Genomic DNA, 22,680 nt, shown 5'->3' with positions numbered 1-22,680 from the left:
TGTGATTGTATTTAACTATAGATCATGTTACAGAGAAAATCTGGATAATGTTTAGTTTACCTATTCATGTATCTGAAATATCTCTCCATTTACTTAGATTTTTTTTATGTCTTTTATCAGAGTTTTGTAGTTTTTCTCATATAGATCTTGTTCATATTTTGTTGGATTTATACCTAAGTATTTTTTATTTTGTTTTGTTTTTATTGAGATCCAATCCATAGGGGAACAATGACAGGGAAATAATAATAGACTAATGTAACAAGCATTGTCTTTTTAATTTCAAATTTTAATTATTTATTGTTGGTATATAAGAAAGCAATTGACTTTGGTATATAAACTTTGTATCTAACAACCTTGCTATAGTTGCTTATTAATGGTACGACTTTTTGATTTGGGGAGACTTTCTCATAGACAATTATTATCATTTGTGAGCAGTTTTACTTTTGCTTCTAAGTCCATATGTTTTATTTCCTTTTCCTGTCATATTGCCTTAGCCAGGATTTCCAGTATGATGTTGAATAGGAGTGATAATAATAGACATCCTTGCCTTACTCCTAATCTTAGTGAGAGAGCATCTAGTTTCTCATCAATAAACTTTTATATCTAATATTGACTTGTTGCTTTTTATGTTCATTTAGTTGTTAAAAGTAAAAAATTGAAAATAAAAAGGACTGAGGATGTAACTCAGTAAGCACTCCTAGGTTCAACCCCCAATACCAAAAAAAGTAAAAAATTAAAATTAAATATACACAAGAAGGAAAATTACTATAATCCATAGTTTGCCATTCAAACACAATATGGAAAAAATGGATATTTTCTTAAAATTCCATGTTGGCTACTGCTCTTATTATATCATTATAATAGTACTGATTATTCAATTTATTGTCCTTTTTCTATTTTTCATTTTGTTTGTTTTCTGCAGTGCTGGGGATTGAACCAAGGGCCTTGTGCATGCTAGGCAAGCACTCTACCACTGAGCCACATCCCCAACCCTATGTGTATTTTTAAATACTGGTGACATATATTTTTCATCAACTACATGATTGCATTCATTTTTGTGTGACTTTATTCATGTTATGTTACTCTTTGTTAGATATTTATTATTTTTCTTCTTGATTTGCAGAAATTATGACCATTTCGCAGCAGGAATTTGCAAGGTACAGAGGAAAGTAGATATACTGAGTCTTAAAAGAGAAGTGCTAGCGACGCACAGTGGCACATGCCTGTAATCCCAGCAGCTCAGGAGGCTGAGGCAGTAGGATCTCGAGTTCAAAGCCAGCCTCAGCAAGAGCGAGGTACTAAGCAACTCAGTGAGATCCTGTCTCCAAATAAAATACAAAATACGACTGAGGATGTGGCTCAGTGGTCAAGTGCCCCTGAGTTCAATTCCCGGTACCCAACCCTCCCCCCTTCCCCCAAAAGAGAAGTGCCCATGAACAGTTAGAATACAAAATAAGCAACTTGTGGCCAACCCAGCCTGTGTCCTGGTGCCCACATCCTCACCTGCAGAAAGTAGCATGATTCAAGGGCAATGCACAAGCACAAGGAAGACTGGTGGGAAATTGTGCCACCCCAACCTGATTTCACCTCTAGTCCCCCCTAACTACTGACCCTCTATAAATATTAACTCGGCCTATACCCAAAGGACTTAAAATCAGCACACTACAGGGTTACAGCCACATCAATGTTCATAACGGCTCAATTCACAATAGCCAGACTGTGGAACCAACCTAGCTGCCCTTCAATTGATGAATGGATAAAGAAACTGTGGTATATATATATAAAATGGAATATTACGCAGCTATAAAGAATAATAAAATTATGGCATTTGCAGGCAAATGGATGAAATTGGAGAATATCATGTTAAGTGAGATAAGCCAATCTCAAAAATCCAAAAGAGGAATGATCTCACTGATAAGCGGATGATGACACTTAATGGGGGGTGGGAGTGGGATAAGAATGGAGGAAGGAGGGACTGTATAGAGGGAAAAGAGAGGTGGGAGGGGTGGGGGGAAGGAAAAAATAATGGAATGAATCAAACATCATTACTCTATGTAAATTTATGAATATGCAAATGGTATGCTGTTACTCCATGTACAAACAGAAACAACATGTATCCCATTTGTTTACAATAAAAATAAATTAAAAATAAATAAATAAATGAATATTTTAAAAGCTAAAAAAAATTTAATTAATTAATTAAATAAATAAATAAATATTAACAACCCAGACCAAGAGGTTGCTTCTCACTCTCAAAGCAGCCCACACTCTCTTCCCCTTCAAGTGCATAATCTCTGCTTTCCCAAATAATCTGTCTGTGCCTCAATATGTGACATGTGCTAAAATTCTTTTCTGTCACATATGCCAAGGACCCTGTTCTCCAGAACTGAGATCCCTCTCTTGGGGACTGACTTGGACCCGCCTCTGGTGACAATTTCCCTCCCTTTGGCCATTTCCCTTCTAGATTTACCTTAATGTTTTCCAAGTTTGTTATTTGGAATTTCTGGTTCCAAATTTAAATTTTGTTGTATATTTTAATTACAGTTAAATGATTTACATATTATTTTATGTAAATATAATTACATAGTTGTACATAAACTATATACATAATTTAATGTTTACTTCTATTTTCTTCTTGTGGCAAAATACACATAATTTGAAATTTAGCATCTTACCAATTTCTGTGGCTATATAGTTTTTAATTAAATATATGGGAGGGCCTAACTTATTATATTTAAGCCTTTATTTTCATGAATAGTAAATTAATTGTACCAATTCCATTTTTTCAACAGGCAATTATTAAGCATTTATTCTGATAAGCAATGATAAAAATGTAGAAAAACCCTAGGTGCAGTGGTATTACACCTGTAATTCTAGCAACTTGGGAGACCAAGGCAGGAGGATCACAAGTTTGAAGCCAGCCTTGACAACTTAATGAGCCCTACCCCAAAATAAAACACAAAAAGGGGGTTGGGGATGTAGCTCAGTGGCAGTGTTGGCCGAGCTGCAGGAGGCCCTGGGTTCAATACCCAGGACTGCAAAATAATAATAATGATGATAATAATTATAAAATAGATAAAAAGGACTGGCGATATAGCTCAGAGTCCCCCTGGATTCAATTCCCAGTACTGGGAAAAAAAAAAAAAGTTAAAAGGTAATCCTATAGTCTGGTAGAAGAGACAAACAACTCCAGTATTAGGTGATAAATGCAATGATAGACAGGTATCGGTAGTCTATACCATGATATATTCACCCCTACGATGAATGAATCACTTTAGTAATTATTATAGGAAACAAAACAATTATGGTTCCTGTTTGGTTTTGGGTTTTGTTTTTTCGAGGTGGGGTCTTGCTATGTTGCCCAGACTGGTCTTGGTCCTGGGCTCCAGTGATCCTCCTGCCTCAGCCTCTGGAATAACTGGAACCACAGATACATGCCACCATACCCTGCCCGTGTTTTGATTTTTAAAGAAAGAGGGAGGAAAAGGAAGCCTGTAGTCAAACAGAAGATATAGATAAATGTACTGTGTGGTATACTGTGTGATTTATTGGGTGATAAATATCATAATAGAAAAAACATGTGCTGCCATGGAAACATAGAGGAGATTCACCTAAATCTAATTGAGTTTCAGAGTCAGAAAAGCTTTCCGGAGGAGGTAACTGGGCGTTAAACAATAGACATGAGCTAGATGAGGGAAGAAACCAATCCTACACAGAGAGCACACACACCAATGTACAGGGATATCAGTGAGTCCGATGTGTACAACTTACTAAAAGTTATTTCTTATACTGAGAATGGTGTAGTCAATTAAGAAATAAAGCTCAAAATGACCTGAAAAAAAAAGTGTCTTCTACGCTAAATCTGAGCATTACTTCTCTGAATTCTTCCCTTTCACGTAGAATGTTAATTGAGCACCTAGTATCATTCTCTAAGTATCTTAGATGTATTAATCCTCATAATAATCCATGTAGTACTTCTTATTATTATTATTATTGCATAAGAGGAAATTGTAGTACAGAAAGTTTCAATAACATATTTTAACTCAGGTGGTCTGACATGAGGCTGAACTATTAACCACTATGCCTCATTAATACATAATATTTAAAACATTAAAATATTTAAAACATTAAAATTTTAAGGTTATGGGGTTGTGGCTTAGCCAATACAGCACTCGCCTAACACATGGGAGGCACTGGGTTCCATCCTCAGCACCACATAAAAATAAATAAAATAAAGATATGTGTCCAACTACAACTAAAAAATATATTAAATTTTTTAAAGGTTATTTGAAAGCTAGAGATTCTGTACAATTTCTTTCTGTTTATCCTTCTTCCAGAATCATGCTGTTTAAATTGTTGTGATATTTTCGTCTTAGTATCTGAAAGCAACTATGACCTCACTAGTTCTTTTTCAGGTTTTTTTCCTTTCTTTTTTTTTATAATTACTACCTATTTATTCTTCAAGTAACCTTTCTCAATAATCTAGTTGAACTAAAATTTGAGATTAGAGGATTTGGGTGAAAAGTACACTAAGTTTGTAAATTAAATTGGAAAGTATTCATGTTTCATCCGGAAAGTGCTTTATTTCTCCATTCGAATCTTCTTTCGACTCTGTTAATATAGCTGGTAACATTTATTAAGATTATTCTTAATTGTGTTTATGATTTTTATGGAGGTATAATGTCTTATGTGTTATTTATTATTGGTATACAGGAATACTATTGACTCGTAAATAAGATTTTTTTTCCTGAAATGTGAAATAATAAAATTACCATTCAAAAACTCTAAAAATAGCAAAGGTATATACCTTATTCAATCATGTTTGAACAATTTGCGTCAATGTGAAAGACCACGAAAAATGTCATTCTTCTTCACTGTTCACATACGTTTTAGTTACATGTCCAAACCATTGTCACAATGCATTTTCGTCTAATTTTTCCCATAGCGGGAGAGTAGGTAACGTGTGGGTGACTGCAGTAGGGCCACCTCCCTCAAGTTACGTGGCTCTCCAGGACTCATCCTGAGTCTCACAGTTCAAGCTAATCATTGACAGAGCTTTACAATCACAGGCTTTTACTAAAGCGTTGATAAGACAGTCCAACAGTTAGTGGCAAATGAAGCCAGGCTGTGCAGCAGGGTCTCCAGGGAATGAATGGATTTTCTTCAGTGCCGATGAAAGAAACATACACTATAGGAAAACAATGTCCAACGGGGCGCTGCAAAGATCTGTCATCCTGTCAGCATTTATTCTGCTACAAGCTGTTACCGGCTTCTCTGGAGACGGAAGAGCTATATGGTCTAAAAATCCTAATTTTAGTCCTGTAAATGCAAGTCAGCTGTTTCTCTATGACACTTTCCCTAAAAACTTTTTCTGGGGTGTCGGGACTGGAGCATTTCAAGTGGAAGGGAGTTGGAAGAAGGATGGAAAAGGACCCTCTATATGGGATCATTTCATCCACACACACCTTAAAAATGTCAACATTACGAATGATTCCAGTGACAGTTACATTTTTCTGGAAAAAGACTTATCGGCTCTGGATTTTATAGGAGTTTCTTTTTATCAGTTTTCAATTTCCTGGCCAAGGCTTTTCCCCGATGGAATAGCAGCAGTTGCCAACGCAAAAGGTCTGCAGTATTATAATACTCTGCTGGACGCTCTAGTGCTTAGAAACATTGAACCTATAGTGACTTTGTACCATTGGGATTTGCCTTTGGCATTACAAGAAAAATATGGGGGATGGAAGAATGAATCCATGGTTGATATCTTCAATGACTATGCCACATACTGTTTCCAGACGTTTGGGGACCGTGTCAAATACTGGATTACAATTCACAACCCCTATCTAGTTGCTTGGCATGGATATGGAACAGGTCTGCATGCTCCTGGAGAGAAGGGAAACTTAGCAGCTGTCTACACAGTGGGACACAACCTAATCAAGGTACTGTACATTTGGCTTCTTGTTATACCTTCAGAATATATAGGCAGCAGAAGTTAAAAAGAAATGCTAGGAAATTTGTCTCTGTTTAAATGGTCTTCTTTATTGAAATCTACACAGGTAATTTTAGGCTCATTCACAAGTTCTATCCTCAAATTTATTATTTAAAGTAGAGTGTGTTTTATTTACCGAAGTTATTATTAATGCATTAATCCTACTAGTTTTTTCCAAGAGGAAACTGGGACTATTTTAAAATCTACACTTATGAGACTGGAGTTGTAGCTCAGTGGTAGAGCTGCTTGCCTAGCACGTGTGAGGCACTGGGTTCGATCCTCAGCACCACATTAAAAAAAAAAAATGAGTAAAATAAAGGTAAAAATAAAAATCTACAATTATACATTAGAACATGAGAATGTGAGTTTACTTTCTGTGGAAAACCAATACTTTATACATTTAACTGCTGGAACTCTTTTCTGACATGTCATCAGTACAGAATTATGTTAAAGGATCACCCTTTCAAATATGCATTTGTTGTTAGCATTGCTATTCTTAGTGGTACTTAGCTATAGTAAGATACATAAATGTTAGCTAGTGAATACATACTAAATACAGAAACTGAAATAAATGTACTTCACACTTGGTGTTATTTGGGTTGTATGACAGAAAAGATGAGATTAATTATACTGAAGTTAGAATTAAACTACTAATATAAAAACTGGGTAGAATGGGCTGTACCAAGTATTTTAAAAGGTATTTCAAAAGCTAGAGCCTATCTTGGGAAATACTAAACTTGTTAAAACAATAGTAAAATATAGCAAAATAAGAACTAATAGTTATTGAGTGTTTATTATGTCCTCCAGACTACATTAAATATTTTACATGCATTGACACATTTGATCCCCATACCAGCCTTATGAACTAGGTCCTATCATGGTTCCATTTTAAAGGTGAGGGCACTTAAACTTAGGTAGATTAAATAACTTGCCCAAGGTTACAGAAAAAAAAAATGCAGCTGTCATGAAGATGGGGTTCATAAATGATGATATAATTTAAACACCATCTTTATTAAGAATCTTAAAAAGTAATCTTTCAGAAAATTTCAGGAGTTTTAGCCTCACTTGGAGACTAACATCTGGAATCAGATTTAGCTTTTTGAGTTGAAGAGTTTGCTTGGGAAAAATAAATTACTCAATCCCTGTTACATTTTGAAAGTGGAAAAAGAAAACATTATTAATCATATTTTATACTGTGCTAAGGGACATACTTTAACTTTTAAGGAGAAAATGTTAAACATGTAGAAAATTTTCAGTATTGTACAGGAACATAAAACTATTCCAGGCTAAATTTTCTTTTAGTATTGGATTTTCTGACTTCTTAAATATATGGACAATAGTGCTATGGTTTTGGTCACATCAGCCCTTGTAGGAAATGGATTGTATGATCATTTCAAGGTCATTTGCACATCTTTGAATAGAGTAGCATATAGAACATATTATTAGTGTGGGTATACTACAACTTTGAAATATAAAACCTTAAATGGAAAATTTATATAGTTATTTAATAGCTATTAAGACACATACATGTTTTAAAACATTTCTTTTATGTAGCTCTTTTAATTATTAAGACAGTCCATGTTCGTGTAAGCTTAAAAATATCAGCTTGTACCAAAAGATATAAAGTAAAAGTGTTAAAACTTCTCTTCCTCTCTAACAATCCCAATCCAAGGAAATTACTATTAATAGTTTCTTATATATTTATTTTAAAATTTCTTTTGTAAACACATACCAGGTATAGGTTTATTTAACCTTTGAATAAGGAAAAATATTCTAAATTGTTGATAAGCTTCAGTTACCTGGAAAAATGTTAATAATTACAAATTTTCATGAAAAAATATATTCCAGTAATATTCAATTTAAAGTCTTAAAAACTTACTATCTGATAAAAATACAGAAGAAAAAAGCATTAACTAACAAATGGATATTGCTTTCACATTTAATTAACAGTGCTGTATTTTCCATGTTTTACATTTTCCTCTAATTTGAGGTAAAACTCTGCCTTCAATGCAAAATTAGTACTTTCTGATAGTGACATAAGTTTCATTATTTTAAACCAAATAATTTGAAAACCAAATTTCAAATCATTGCTTCCCAAATAATTTCTTTTACCTCCTTAAAATTTCTAAATAACTAGACTAAGTAAATGTTGTAAGTGGTCCCTTGAAATAAGTCACAAAGTGAAATTCTCCACATAACCCAGTGACCTATCGTACCAGAGAGAAATCTTGCAATGGTTTGGCAGCCTGAGGTGCCAGTTGTCCCCGTTTGTCCCCTCTTCATCCTTGTTTTAACGTAGAAAAGCTTCATTTGATATTTAATGTTGCAACCAAGTATTTTTTTTTTTCCTTAATGTTCTCTCTTTTGACCCAGAAAAGCATTCTTTAGCGTTCACTGTTAGTCCAACAACATTCAGTCAAATAAGCCTGAAGTAAAACTCAGTTCATAGGTGGTTATTTATAGACTACTTTACTCCCAATTCTCAGATAAGGAAAAAATTTCAGAGTGGCTGTTGGAGTCCCCTTAGTTGTAGAATGATCTTGAAGACTCCATCTCAGTTTAAAATGTCCTGGTGTGGAGGGGACCTGAATGGTTTGGCAGGTCCAAAACTGACTTGGAATTTAGATTTCACATTATCTATCTGGTGATCAGAGCAAGTCTAAGCCTCTGCTAAAAATTTGAAATAATCCCACCTACTAATGGACGCTCTGCTCTCAGTTTTTAACAGTGCTCAGAAGAGAATGAGGGTGCCTCTTTTGATTTGGCCATCTTTAAGCACAGTAATCACACTCTAAATGCCTATCATCTCTGTGGCCACCTTGGCAGATAACTATTATTATCCCCTCCTTACGGAGTGCTGTTTCTAATACGTGCAATATTGATGCCCTGCATGAAATTCATTAGTGGCTCCCCAAAGATTCCAGGGTAAAGTCTAAATTTTTCACCAAGCCCTCAAGACACGACCCACCCTCCCCTTCAGTCTCCTTTCTGGCCACTCTCTCATGCCACTACCAATGCCACCCCTCGCTCCTCACATTCCATCCTAATTCCCTGCTGCCATGGTACCAAATTTACCTTGCTGTCCCTCTGCACCCAGCCTCTCGGAGCATGCTCTATCAGCTAAAGTGCCCTTCTCAGTCTCTGCTTCACCCACCTAATTTTTTTTAAGACTCATTTCAGACAGTCACCACCTCTAGGTTATTCCTCTAGGTTTAAGCATCCCTCCTGTGGGCTCCCATAAGATGTCCTTGCTTCTGTCACAGCATTCATACCACATGGTACCTTTCTGCCATCCAAAGTGAGGGTCCCTCGAAAGGAGAACCATTTTTTTGTTTGTTGTTGGGTTGGTTTTGATTTTTTGTTTTATTTTGTCTTTATGTTCCCAGCACCTGGCACAGGATATTTAACATATGTGAGGGTATAGATGTCAGTTGAATGAGTGACTTAGAATTTCTACCTTAAACTTCGTAATTTAAAATAAATGCAATGAAGTTCAATCTTTGTATTTCATCACGATTGCTAATTCTTAAAATATTGCCTATATTAATCTAGTAGTACATTAGACACTGTTGGTTGCAAGTGACAGATCAAATTCAAGTTGACTTTAGCAAAAAGAGCAATTTCCTGGCTCAGTAACCAGATCACAGGGATGAATGGACTCAGTAACCAGGACACCCTCAGAGTCATCTTTACCTCTGTCTCTCATGTCCATTTCTTCTTGTGGGTTTATGTCATCATCTCCTTTGTAGAGGAAGGATTTTTTTTTTTTGTTTGTTTGTTTGTTTGTTTTTGCAGTGCTGGGGATCGAACCCAGGGCCTTGTGCTTACCTTGCTATATCCCCAACCCAGGATTGCTCTTCTTAAATTCAGATTTTTCAATTCCACAGATTTGGCCCTTTAGGACAGGCCCTTGTCTCTCAGCAAAGCACCAAGGATTCACATTACTAACAACAGTAATGATGTCCGCTTCCATTCTATTTTTAAACCAATAAATTAACATAGTAATTTAAATTTGTAGATTTCCGTCTTAAAATGGAATACTTGAGAGCCTCTGAGTAATCATGCACAGAAGTTTGGTGAGGTAAATTTCCTCGTGAGATAGTAACTCATTCAGTTCATTACTCCACTAAATACTGTCAGCCTCCACGATAGTTGGACTGTTTCATGATTTTAAATTTTTTCTTTTTTCTTTTTTGAGATTGGGTCTTGCCAAGTCGTCTAGGCTGGTCTCAAACTTATGGGCTCAAGTGATCCTCCTGCCTCAGCTGCCTCAGTATCTGGAACTACAGCCACCAGCACATCTGGCTAACATGCTATCTTTCATAGATAGATTCTGTTTACATAGTACAAGAATTTCTGAGCCTTGGCACTGTTGACATTTTGGGCCTAATAATTCTTTGCTGTGGTGGACTGTACCATGTATCCTAGGATGTTTAGCAGCAGCCCTGGCCTCTGCCTACTGGGACCCTCTCCCACCTCATCCCTATCCCCACTTCCCCATTCCTCCCATCCCAACTTCTACTTCCAGGGTTGTGACAATCAAAAATGTCTCCACACATTGCCAGGTGTCCTTGATAGTCAAAATTCTTCCCCATTCCTCCACCTCTTGAAAAACCACTGACTTACCCCTATAACAGAAAATGGATTAAAGGCACGAAGCACTGCCTCCCATGCGTGAGGCACTGGGGTTAGAGTCTCAGCACCACATACAAAAAAATGGATAAAATAAAGGTCTATCAACAACTAAAAAAAAATTTTTTTTAAAAACATGAAGCATGAAGAACAAGGGCACTGAAATATGACCAGTATAAAGGGCATAAAAAGAATAATTTTTAAAAATTAACTCAAGGAGATTTTCATCTATAAGTTGCATACATAAACTCAGAACTATCTGGGCACAGTGGCACAAGCTTGTCATGCCTGCTACTCAGGAGGCTGAGGCAGGAGGATCTCAAGTTCAAGGCCAGCCTGGGAAACTTAGGCAGGCCCTCTTTCAAAATAAGAAGCAAAAAGGGGATTATCAGGTCTGGGGTTGTGGCTCAGTGGTACAGTGCTTGCCGAGCATGTGTGAGGCACTGGGTTCAGTTCCGTGTACCATGAAAATAATAATTTAGAGCTTTAAAAAGTGTTATGGAGGAAATAACATAATCGCTAACATGACTACATCTAGACTGGCTTTTCACCTACTAGGAATAAACCATCTCTACTGGCTTCATGTTATTTGTGAAATACTTGAGAGAGCTGCCCCAAATCCAAACCATTTCTTTTTTTTTTTTTTTTTTTTTTGGTACCAGGGATTGAACTCAGGGGTGCTTAACCACCAAGCCACCTCTCCAGCCCTTTTTTTTTTTTTTAATTATTTTTTTGTAATTGTAGATGGACAGCATGCCTTTATTTTATAGGTTTTGTTTATTTATTTATTTATTTTATAACTTATTTATTTTTATGTGGTGCTGAGGATTAAACCCAGTACCTCACACATGCTAGGCAAGTGCTCTGCCACTGAGCTACAGCCCCAGCCCTCCCCAGTTCTTTTTTATATTTTATTAGAGACAGGATCTCTCTAAGTTGCTAAGGCTGGGTTTGAACTCGCAATCCTCCTTCCTCAGCCTCCAAACCATTTATTTCACATTAACCTTTATTTATTTATTTATTTATTTATTTATTTATTTATTTATTTATTTATTTATACTAGGGATTGAACCCAGGGGCATTAAACCACTGAGCCACATTCCCAGCCCTTTTAAAAAATATTTTATTTAGAGACAGATCCTCAATAAGTTGCTGAGGCTGACTTTGAACTCGAGATCCTCCTGCCTCAGCCTTCTGAGCTTCTGGGATTACAGGAGTGCACCACCACATCCAGCCTGTTAGATATTTATGAACAAAACATTAAACTAACTTTTTAAAAAAGCTTGTTCTCTTCTTGTGAACAAAATTCAAGAATTTAAATAAAATGCTATATAATAATTTTTTACTAATTTTTGATGCCATACATTAATTATTTCACAAAGTTTGTTTTTTGAGGGTGTCACTTCATGTTAAATTTTTTCTGGCTTTTTGTTTATTCGCATACTCAAATATCACATGTACTATTCTTTACTAAAATGCTTTTCTTTTAAAATGTTGTTTAGTCTTTTTTTTTTTTTTTTCTGAAGTGTTTGGTGCTGGGGATTGAACCCAGGGCTTCAGGCATGCTAGGCAAGCCCTGTACCACTGAACTACATCCCATCCCTTTAAAATTTTATTTTTGCAGCAGGTGTGGTGGCGCACGCCTGTAATCCCAGCAGCTCAGGATTTCGAGGAAGGTAGATCGTGAGTTCAAAGCCAGCCTCAGCGACTTAGTAAAACCCTGTCTCTAAATAAAATGTAAAAAAAAAAAAAAAAAAAAGGGCTGGGGATGTGGTTCAGGGGTTAAGTGCTCCTGGGTTCAATCCCTGGTACCAAAAAAAAAAAAAAAAGAAAGAAAAAAATTTACACCAACAATACGAGAGACCCAGGAGGCTGAGTCAGGAGGATCACAAACCAAGGCCTGCCTGGGCAATTTAGTGAGATCCCACCTCAAAATAAAATAAATAGAGCTGGAAATGTAGCTCAGTGATGAAGTGCTCCTGGGTTCAATTTCTAGTACCTCAAAGAAAAAATATGGGGCTGGGTTTGTAGCTCTGTGATGGAGGGCTTGCCTCTCACATGTGAGGGGGTTTCGATCCTTAGCACCACATAAAAATAAAGGTATTGTGTCCATCTACACTAAAAAAAAATTTTTAAACATATTCTGAAGGAAAAATTCATATTCTCCTATAAATGAAAAACCAATATTTTTAATACCCCCAAAATAAATATATAATATTTAAATACAAATTTCTCAACTTTGCTCCCCTAATGTCATCTCCCATAAAAAAAAAAAAAGAGGTAGGTGTACTAGGCTTAGAAAACACCATCAAATGTGTAAAATTTACACATCTTTACACATTTAGTGTACAATTAGTGTACAATTAGTCCCAAAACCAAACATATATATCATTAAAAACATCATAAAGTACTTTGTCTTACATAAGTAAGATAATTGAAATAATGTGCATTCTTTTTAACTAAGAAAATGCCAACATTTATGTGTATGGTTTATGTATTATTAGCATTTTAACTAGTCATAATTTATAAATATTTTGAACAAAAATAAACTTTACCATACATTCTTCAATAAAATAGACTATAAACAATGTATGTCGACACTTTTTTGTATACCACACACAAATGATGAAATTATTTTCTACATTCCTCAGGGGTTCAAAAGATTGTTTAATACTTTGAAGGAAGCTCTCAGGACAAAAAATGTTGAGAAACCCTACCCTAGGTCAAGGCCTCACCAAATTGTTCCTGCACCATGGATTAGACTGTATTCTTTGGAATGGGGGTGAAGCTCAGTGGTAGAACACATGCTTAGCATGTTTGAGGCCCTGGGTTCTATCCCTAGCACCAAAAAAATAAGACTGTGTTTCTTCCCTGCTTTTCCACCTCCTTGAGGAACTCTGCCTTAACATTTCTTGGCATCATTCCTCAGACATTCACACAATGCAGGTATTTGTCATATAAACTGATTATTTTCAATTTGGGGGAAGATCTACCTGGTCCCAGAAAGGATTTAAGCCTGCAATGGACCAGAAGTGAATTCCACGTGTGTACACACGCAGAAGCATAAATACACAGTCTTTTCAACACATGCAAATCAACTATGTGCATTTGTTTCTAAAAAACTTTTGTGGAGTGGTGTTGAGGATTGAACTCAGAGCTAAGCACATTCAAGGCAAGCACTCTACCACTGAGCCATACTCCCAGCCTATAAAGAAAATTAACAATGAAAACAATCTTGAAACAACCTGCAGAATTTGGATGACTGTTAAAGCTGTGTGATCCTTTTATAAGGTTTCATTATATTCTTTTTATTTTTGTGGATTATGACAATTTTCATAATTAAAAGCAAAAAGTAAGCTGGGTAGGTGGCACACACCTGTAATCCCAGCCACATGGGAGCCTGAGGCAGGAGGATTGAGAGTTCAAAGCCAGCCTCAGCAACTTAGAGAGACATGGTCTCTAAACAAAATGTGAAAAAAGGGGCTGGGGATGTGGCTCAGAGTTAAGTGCCCTGGTACCAAGAAATAGGATAAAAAAGTAAATAAAACAAGAAGGTAAAAACAACATTTTATATTTAAAGATAATGGAAAATAAAGCAACCATGTTTACATAGTTCTCTCCTTGAAGGCTCTGTATTTGTGTGATTACTAGCCAAGTCTTCTTTGTCAACATGTTACTGCAACTGCTTTCTTGAACATCAAGAAGACTCCAGGGACCTGGGGTTGTGGCTCAGTGGTAGAGAGCTTGCCTCACATGAGTGGGGCACTGGGTTTGATTCTCAGCACCACATAAATAAATTAAATAAAGGTATTGTGTCTATCTACAACTAGCTTTTTTTTAATGTTTAAAAAAAAGGAAGACTACAGAGCCAGGCATGGTGGTGCACGCCTGTAATCCCAGCAACTCAGGAGGCTGCGGTAGGAGGACGCAAGTTCAAACCAGCCTCAACAACTTGGCGAGGCCCTAGCTAACTTAGTAAGACTCTGTCTCAAAATTTTTTAAAAAATAACAAAAAAGGGCTGGGATGTGGTTCAGTGGTTAAGTGTCCCTGGGTTCAATAAAACAAAGACAAAAATAAGGAATTTTTACTAGGGCATGGTTGGTACATGTCTGTAATACTAGCTACTCTGAAGCCTAAGGCAAGATTGCATATTTGAGGCCAGCCTCCACAACTTAGCAAGACCCAATATCCTAATACATGTATACACACATATATATATATACATATGCACATATATATGTACATTTATATATGCACATATATATATGAAAGGGCTAGGGGTATAGCCAAATGGTAGAGTAACCTGAGTTCAATCCTCAGTATTTAAAAAATTTTAAAAAAGAAGTTTTTAAAAACTCCCTTGTTCAAATTGGGTTGAAGGAGAATAACATGCTGGGCATGGTGGCACACACCTGTAATCCCAGTGGTTTTGGATGTTGAGGTGGGAGGCTGAGGCAGGAGGATGTCAAGTTCAAAGCCAGCCTCAGGAACTTAGCAAGACCCTAAGCAATTCAGTGAAACCCTGTGTTTAAATAAATAAATAAATATAATAATAAGTAAATTATATATATATATTTATTTATACACACACACACACACATATATGAGGTGGGGGTGTGGCTCAGTGGTAAAGCGCCCCTGGGTTCAATCCCTGTCACCAAAGGAAAAGAGAGAGAATAACATAACAAAATTAACTTTTGCTAAGTTTTATAGCTAAAAAACTAGCCAAAGACAAAAAAAAAAAAAAAAAAAAAAAAACTATTACTTTTTACCTTCCACCACTTTCCCTTCCTAAATCAAAAGAAGAAAAAAGAGGACCGAAGAAAGGACAGCATATGATCTTGGTTCTTAAAAAAAAGGGATTGAGACAATGATTACAGATAGCTTTTTGACATCCCATCATAATCGTGCGGGGGGGGGGGGGGGGGGGGGACAAAATCCAGGATCTTCCATGCTAGAAAAGCACGCTACATGAACTTATATCTCTAACTTGTTCATATGACTTTAATTTTTATTTGTTTGAAACTTCAACATCCTATTAAAGTGATATTAAATCACATGTGTGCCCTTAACAATATCATTTAGAGTTTAAGTAAATGAGTTAACACATTTCATTTAATTAACCAATGCAGAGTTCCTATATTATAATCCCAACCCATCTCCATTAGGACCCAAGATATTTCTAACAAAATACAAGAATTACTGATCAGCCAAGTTAAAATTAGTAGTCTTAGGCTGGGGAGATAGCTCAGTTGGTAGAGTGCATGCCTTGTGTGTACAAGGCCCTGGGTTTGATCCCCAGTACAGCAAAAAAAAAAAAAAAAATTAGTGCTCTTATAGATGATTTTAATCAAATTTGAGGTAAGTGATAAAAACTGTGCATGGAGAATTGCCAAAGACAGTTTCTATATCCAAATATCTTTTGTAGTTATAAGTCATGTAAAAAACTGATTTGTAGGCTAAAATCTGTATTAGAAAGACTTCAAGAGAGCAATATTTACTTTTTCTAACCATTAAGTAGAAAAAGTTATACTTTAGTGAATGATTAACAAGAGCTTAAATAAATGTAATTATAAATGCTCGTAGAATAATATTGTAATTCTATTTAAACAGCTTGATTTGATATGAATACTCTCATACATGGAAAATTAGGCCCAACAGAAGATCAAAAAATATTGTAAGTAATGGAAATGTTCTGGATACAATGAAGTAATGAATTTCAGGAAACCTGACATTATTTTGTAACATTATATAAGTCTTTTAATTGCAGATATAAAGTCTGGTTGAGGAAACAACATTAGAAAACAGTCTATACAAATATACTGTATCAACAGAAAAAGATATATTATAGTAGCTGAACATTAACAATTTTGTTGCCATAAGGTAGCAGGGATGCTGGGAGTAGACCAGAACTTTCTAACTTATCGGCCAGTAGAGTAAATCACAGAAGTAATCAAAGTAGTCTTTAGGTGAGCTAATGATGTTACTTGAAGATGTTTTGGGGAAATTCAGAGGTTGATGAAAGCTGGTGTCTTTTAGTATTTAAGAGAGTTCACTGCTTGGTTTTCTAGTGTCTTATCTTGCCCAGAGATTATGTGACTAAGTCTTAAATAAAGGGCAAGGGGTTACTGTTATTGATTCTTCTTTCAAGATAATGGTGTGTGTGTTGTATGCCTCCTCCTTCTACCTTGTTTGGAACATCAACAAATTATTATGGGGTAAAATATATTCTTTAGTACAAAAATGGAACACAGAATAACTGAATTTTGTGTTTATAGTCCTGTTTTTTTCCTTTGAGATTTTGAGAATTTGGGGGAACTGAAGAGCAAGAGCATAAAGCAATTAAATTTACTGACAGACCGTGGCATGGTGGCACATGCTTGTAATCCCAGCACCTAGGGAGGCTGAGGCAGGAGGATCAAAAGTTCAAGGCCTGTCTGGGTAACTTAACAAAATACTGTCTCAAAATTAAAAAAAAAAAAAAAAAAATTAAAGGGGCTGGAGGTGTCGCTCAGCGGTAGAGCACACCTGGGTTCAATCCCCAATATTAAAAGAAAAAAAATTCATTGACAAACCATTTCAATCACTTCTCTTGACTTTCCTAAATTACAAAAATAATGCATTTTAAAAAATTTTTTAGTTGTAGATGGACACAATATTCTATTTATTTATTTTTACGTCATGCTGAGGATCAAACCCAGTGCCTCACACATACTAGGTAAGCACTCTACCACTGAGCCACAACCCTAGCTCTCCAAATAATGAATTTTTGTTGGAAAACAAACAATACAGAAAGACATTAAGTTAAAAATGAAAGGTCCCCTGTTTCCCTTACTCTAAAACTCCACACTCTAGCTGGGGCTATAGCTCAGTTGGTAGAGTGCTTGCCTTGCATTCACAAGGCCCGGGGTTCAATCCACAGCACCACCAAATAAATAAATAAATAAAAACCCCATGCCCCACTGCTGGCAACCTGTTCAAATAAACATATACATATAGTCGTTTTTTAAATAAAATTTGAATCATTACATTTAGCTTCAGTTATCACTTCCGGTTAATCAAAATGTAGAAGTATACTGCTTTTATCCTATTATTTCTGTGCATCTTTGTCCTATTAGATGTCATAGGTCTTCTGAAGGCAGAGCCTGTCTCTTTAATCTTTTTTTCTAAATGTCTACTGCAGTGCCTTATATTTGTAGGCTTGAATTCACCAAATGAACAAAGACTGAAAACAGGTTACTCTGAAGTAATAGCCAGGTAGGATCTGGGATATAATTCAGTGGTAGGGTGCTGGTCTTGCATGTGAGAAGCCTTCCTGGGTTCAATACATATCGCTGCAAACAAACAAACTTGCTTTTGCTGATTGTATATAACTCTCTGAAAGGAAAAGAACGAAGCTGATGAGTTCCCCATTCGACACTGAGGGGGTGCCCCAGCTGGTGAAGCAGGATAAAGGCATAATTGAAATCATGACTTCTTAAGACCCCAGATTCAATCTCCAGCACTGCCAAAATTAAAATTAAAAAAAGAAAGAAAGAAAATGGTGATAGCTCTTAAGGCTATCATTATTTGATTTGATTATCAAAGCCAGTCATCTTTTTTAAAAAGTATTTTTATAGTTGTCAATGAACCTTTATTTTATTTATTTTATATGCAGTGCTGAGAATCGAACCCAGTGCCTCACGCATGCTAGGCAAGTGCTCTACCCTGAGCTACAACTCCAGCCCACAAGAGTCATCTTTAAGAAGCATTCCACTATTACTTATTTGAAGGTGGCACTGTCCAAAATGCTACGTAGGCATAGCATCCCTGTCCTTTCAGTCTAATGACAGTGGTGTAAACATCATCATACTCAGGGAAAGACAGTCAATGTAGGGGTGAACTCAAAGGAATTCTGTTAACCTTTGACACCTCCAAGGAAAATATCTAATACCAACCTTCCTGATTCTAGGAAAGAGGCATGGGGAATTACACATTGATGTTACATGCTGTGCTGGGCACTTGGATAACTACGAGATTTTCTAAACACCCCAAATTTGCTGGCAGGTCCTCTAAGACCTTTATGGTTGTTCTGAGTTCCAGAAATACATAGACACATTTTCTTCTCAGCATGCGAGTAGAGCATTGTACCTTCTTTCTGAGACTATTTTGTTCTTTTTTTGGGGGGGGTGGAGTGGAGTAACAGGGATTGAACTCAGGGGCACTTGACCACTGAGCCACATCCCCAGCCCTATTTTGTATTTTATTTAGAGACAGGGTCTCACCGAGTTTCTTAGTGCCTTGCTATTGCTGAGGCTGGCTTTGAACTAGTGAACCTCCTGCCTCAGTCTCCCAAGCTGCTGGGATTACAGGTGTGCACCAATGCACCTGGTTATTTAGTTCTTTTAATAGCCAAATACATCAAAAAATAAATAAATAAAAATTTAAAGCAATGTGTTGTGGTTCATGTCAAATGGGCTTTCCCCAATAGCTTCAAAATTTAGAATTGGCAGATATGTGGAAAGCAGAAGGGTGGGGAAAGGTGATTAGAGACCTGGTTCAAATTCTGACACCACCACGTCCAGTCTCTGGGGACTTCAGTTTATTCTCTAAAATGAGACATGTAAGACCTTTTTTGCAGAAGCTGTATTATCAACAACATGTCATAGCTGATTCACTATGAACATTCATTCAACAAGTATTCTATGCCCAGCCCTTTCCTTAATATCTGTGTACAACTATGAACAAAATATATAGTTGTCACATTTAAGAAGTCTGTAGCTGGGTGAGGAGACCTATGTTCTATAATACCAGCAACTGGGGAGGTTAAGGCAGGAGAATTGAAAGTTCGAAGCCAGCCTGGGCATAAAATAAAAGGGATTGAAGATGTAGTGCAGTGGTAGAGCATACTGGGTTCAATCCCTAGTACTGCAAAAGAAACCAACAAACCAACAAAAAATAAAGGTCCTCGGCCAGGTGTGGATCCAAGTTTTGTGGGCCTGACACTTATAAATGAGAAAAATATGACAACAAATTACTTCAGACTGGGAAAGTCAGATACCTTTTTTCCCTATGTTCCTTTAGGGAATACTGGAAATGCTTACCTAGAAATATTTCCAACTGCAGCCTGGATTTCAAATCTGCATAGAACATTCCCAGGGACCTGGGTCAGTGAAAGGCCCTGAAGCTTAGCTTCATTAGTGTCATGGTAAATCTGCCTCTGCTGTAGGGCCTGAAAGTGGTAGGTCTTATTTTTATTATAATAATAATACAGTATTTATAATTTCCAGGGTGGCTTCTCTATTGACTGTCTTTAACTCTTTGTTCCTAAATCCTGAGAAACGGCTTCAAGTTACCAACTCGGGTGACTTTAATATTTAAATATTTAATATTATTCAATATTAAAAATATTGCTTAAAATATTATGTCAGGTTGGGCACTGTGGCACAACCTATAATCCCAGCTACTTGGTAGGTTGAGGCAGAATTGCAAATTGGAGGGCAGCTGGGCAACCTAGTGAGACCCTGTCTCAGAAAAAAGTGTATGTGTGTGTAGCTCAGTTACAGAGTGTGTCTGGGTTCAATCCCCAGTGCTTGGGGGATGGGGAATAGAATGGGTAAAATATTTTTCTTATGAAATGTGGTAATAATTTTATTTATTTATTTATTTTTTGGTGATGCTGGGGATTGAACCCTGGGTCTCAGGCATGCTATGCAAGCACTCTATCATTGAGCACATCTGGTTACTTTTGTTAATACTGAATTGTCTCCTAAGAGTAATGAAAGTAAAATATTGTTTCCAAGAGAATCTAAGATTGTCATGGGCTGGGGAGATAGCTCAGTTGGTAGAGTGCTCGCCTTGCAAGCACAAGGCCCTGGGTTCAATCCCCAGCACCAAAAAAAAAAAAAGAGAATCTAAGATTGTAAAAAAATTTAAAGAAATAATGATGTACTTTAAGGAAATAATAGTTACATACATTTTTAGCAATGAACAGTAAAACTTGCATACATTAACCACTCAATAAATATTTGTAGAATTCACGATGAATTAATGTTAAATAATCTGGAAGGGGAACATTTGTAATTAGCATAACACTTGACACACACAAAGAAGTGCTGAATAGATGAAAACAGAATCAAATTGAAATTAATCCCAGTCCAAAAGGACAATGAATGCAATTCAATCCACTGCAAATAATAAGTGAGGACAAACACGTCTACCCACAAAACTGGAAAGGTAAGGGTTTAGGAGCAGCCTGCAGGAGACTCTTCATGCCCATACACATTTCCACAGTGATTTTTCAAAGTCAAATTATTTTCAACTTGCTATTTCAAAGTACTTCAAGTTTATGCTTTCATAGGGTCTTCACCTCTATTGTCTCATTAGATTTTCACCACAGTTCTCTAGAGTTATTTATTTTTAGCTCAGTATGATGAGAAAGGAAAGCGGGATCTCTGGGAAGGAAATGATTTGTTCGAGATCATAAAGCTCATGAATAGCAGAACGAACACTAGAGCTCAGGTCTCATGCTTGCCAGACCAGTGTCATTTCCCCATAGGACCAAGTAGGTGAGTAACACCTTTATGTCATTCTCAAAGGCCATTTATCCATAAATAGACTTATGAGTGTTTTGCAACACATGGTCAAATAACACTCAAGCCAATGGAAAAAATGTATGGGAAGCAATTTGGGAATATTTAATACAATTTTAAAAGTAAATAGTTCACCTGAGCATGATAACACATGCCTGTAATTCCAGTGACTCAGGACCTGAGGCAGGAGGATTGCAAGTTTGAGGCTAGACTCAGTAGTTTAGCAAGATCCTGTCTCAAAATAGCTTACTATTAACTTCCACAGGATTCAGTCCCCAGTTCAAAAAAAAAAGAAAGAAAAAAAGTTCATTCCTGGGATTACCAAAAGGAAATAATTCAAATAAATTAAAAGCAATATGCCCAAAATTAGTTATTACAACATTATTTGTGACAAGAAAAAAGATGGAATAAAAAAAATTAAAAGAGAGGTACCCAAGTAAATCATATTTTATCGAACTGGTGAATTGTGATACTGTTAAGATAGTTATGAAACTAAAACAACATGAGAAATGTTTAAAATTATTTTAACTGGGAAATGTATTTGGAAAGGCTGAACAGGAATACAGAAATATGAAACATTTTGTTATGATTTTGGAGCTTTTAAGTAATTTTTCTTTAATAGTTTTTATTAATATTTTATTAAGTAGCTCTTTAATAACAGACTAGTTTACAGTTCACATGAAGAAATGTGACTAAAATCATGCAAAGATTTGGAAATTTAACTTTTGGCAAATGATTGGGAGTTTTTCAAATACCCACGTCTGATGTGTTGAGTTTGTACATCTGTCCTCAGGCCATCCCTTCCACCAATGCCCTGCCACATCCTCCTGACCTCTAACCCTTTCTTCATCTCTTTCTTAAGTTGTGCCTACTATCTTATTTGTTTCCTATCATCCACAGAATTTATCTGAATCTGTACTTCCAGGGCTATCAAAGGGAGCAGCCACATTAGACTGGAGGAGGGAACTAAAAGAGATATTAGCCCCCTGGCCCCGCCACACTGTCTCTCAATGACATTGGGCCCTAAGACCTGGCTCAAAAGGAAAAAACAGCTCACTTCCCCATTAAGCTAGGGAATCTAAAGAACAAAGACCGAAACTCCCTTAACTCATCATTCCAAAGGTAGATGGGCTTTTGCAAGATAGGGGGTGACCTTGGGGAACTGTCCATAGCTGCTACACAAGGGAGCTGGGCCCAGTTTGCCAGGTCCAACCCCATTTTACTTGTTCCAACAGACCTCCTTTATGAGGGTGATCCAAAGAACACCCACAGATAGCCCTGTTTCATCAAGATTTGGGTCAAATTCACTATCTCAGAGCGAAACTTTTTTACCTTGTGACTTGGTAAACAGGACAAAGTTATAACCATAAGTGCCGCAGAAAGAACCTCCCCCACATTCTCCACTGAGAATGGAGAGGCTGTCTTCAGCCCTGAGTAAAGATGACCTTAGATATCTTGATAGCCTATGCAAATAGCACCAATGGTGA

The 22,680-nt window shown here is 36.5% G+C and overlaps 1 protein-coding gene across 1 annotated transcript in view; it reads left to right on the top strand.

The window, feature by feature from the left end:
* Positions 1-4,852: 4,852 nt before the first annotated feature.
* The window catches only part of KLB (klotho beta), a gene marked incomplete at its 3' end in the record, with an annotated part of 38,895 nt that continues 21,067 nt past the window's right edge, over positions 4,853-22,680 (top strand). Inside the window, 1 exon segment of the mRNA XM_079152805.1 lies at positions 4,853-5,939. Coding sequence (XP_079008931.1) covers positions 5,115-5,939 — 825 coding nt within the window. The 5' untranslated portion in view covers positions 4,853-5,114.

This window comes from Sciurus vulgaris, assembly GCF_902686455.1.
Source record: "Sciurus vulgaris genome assembly, chromosome: 9".
NCBI classification, from domain to species: domain Eukaryota; kingdom Metazoa; phylum Chordata; class Mammalia; order Rodentia; family Sciuridae; genus Sciurus; species Sciurus vulgaris.
The sequence above is the reverse complement of the archived record's forward strand: the minus strand, read 5'-3'. Positions and strand labels throughout refer to the sequence as shown.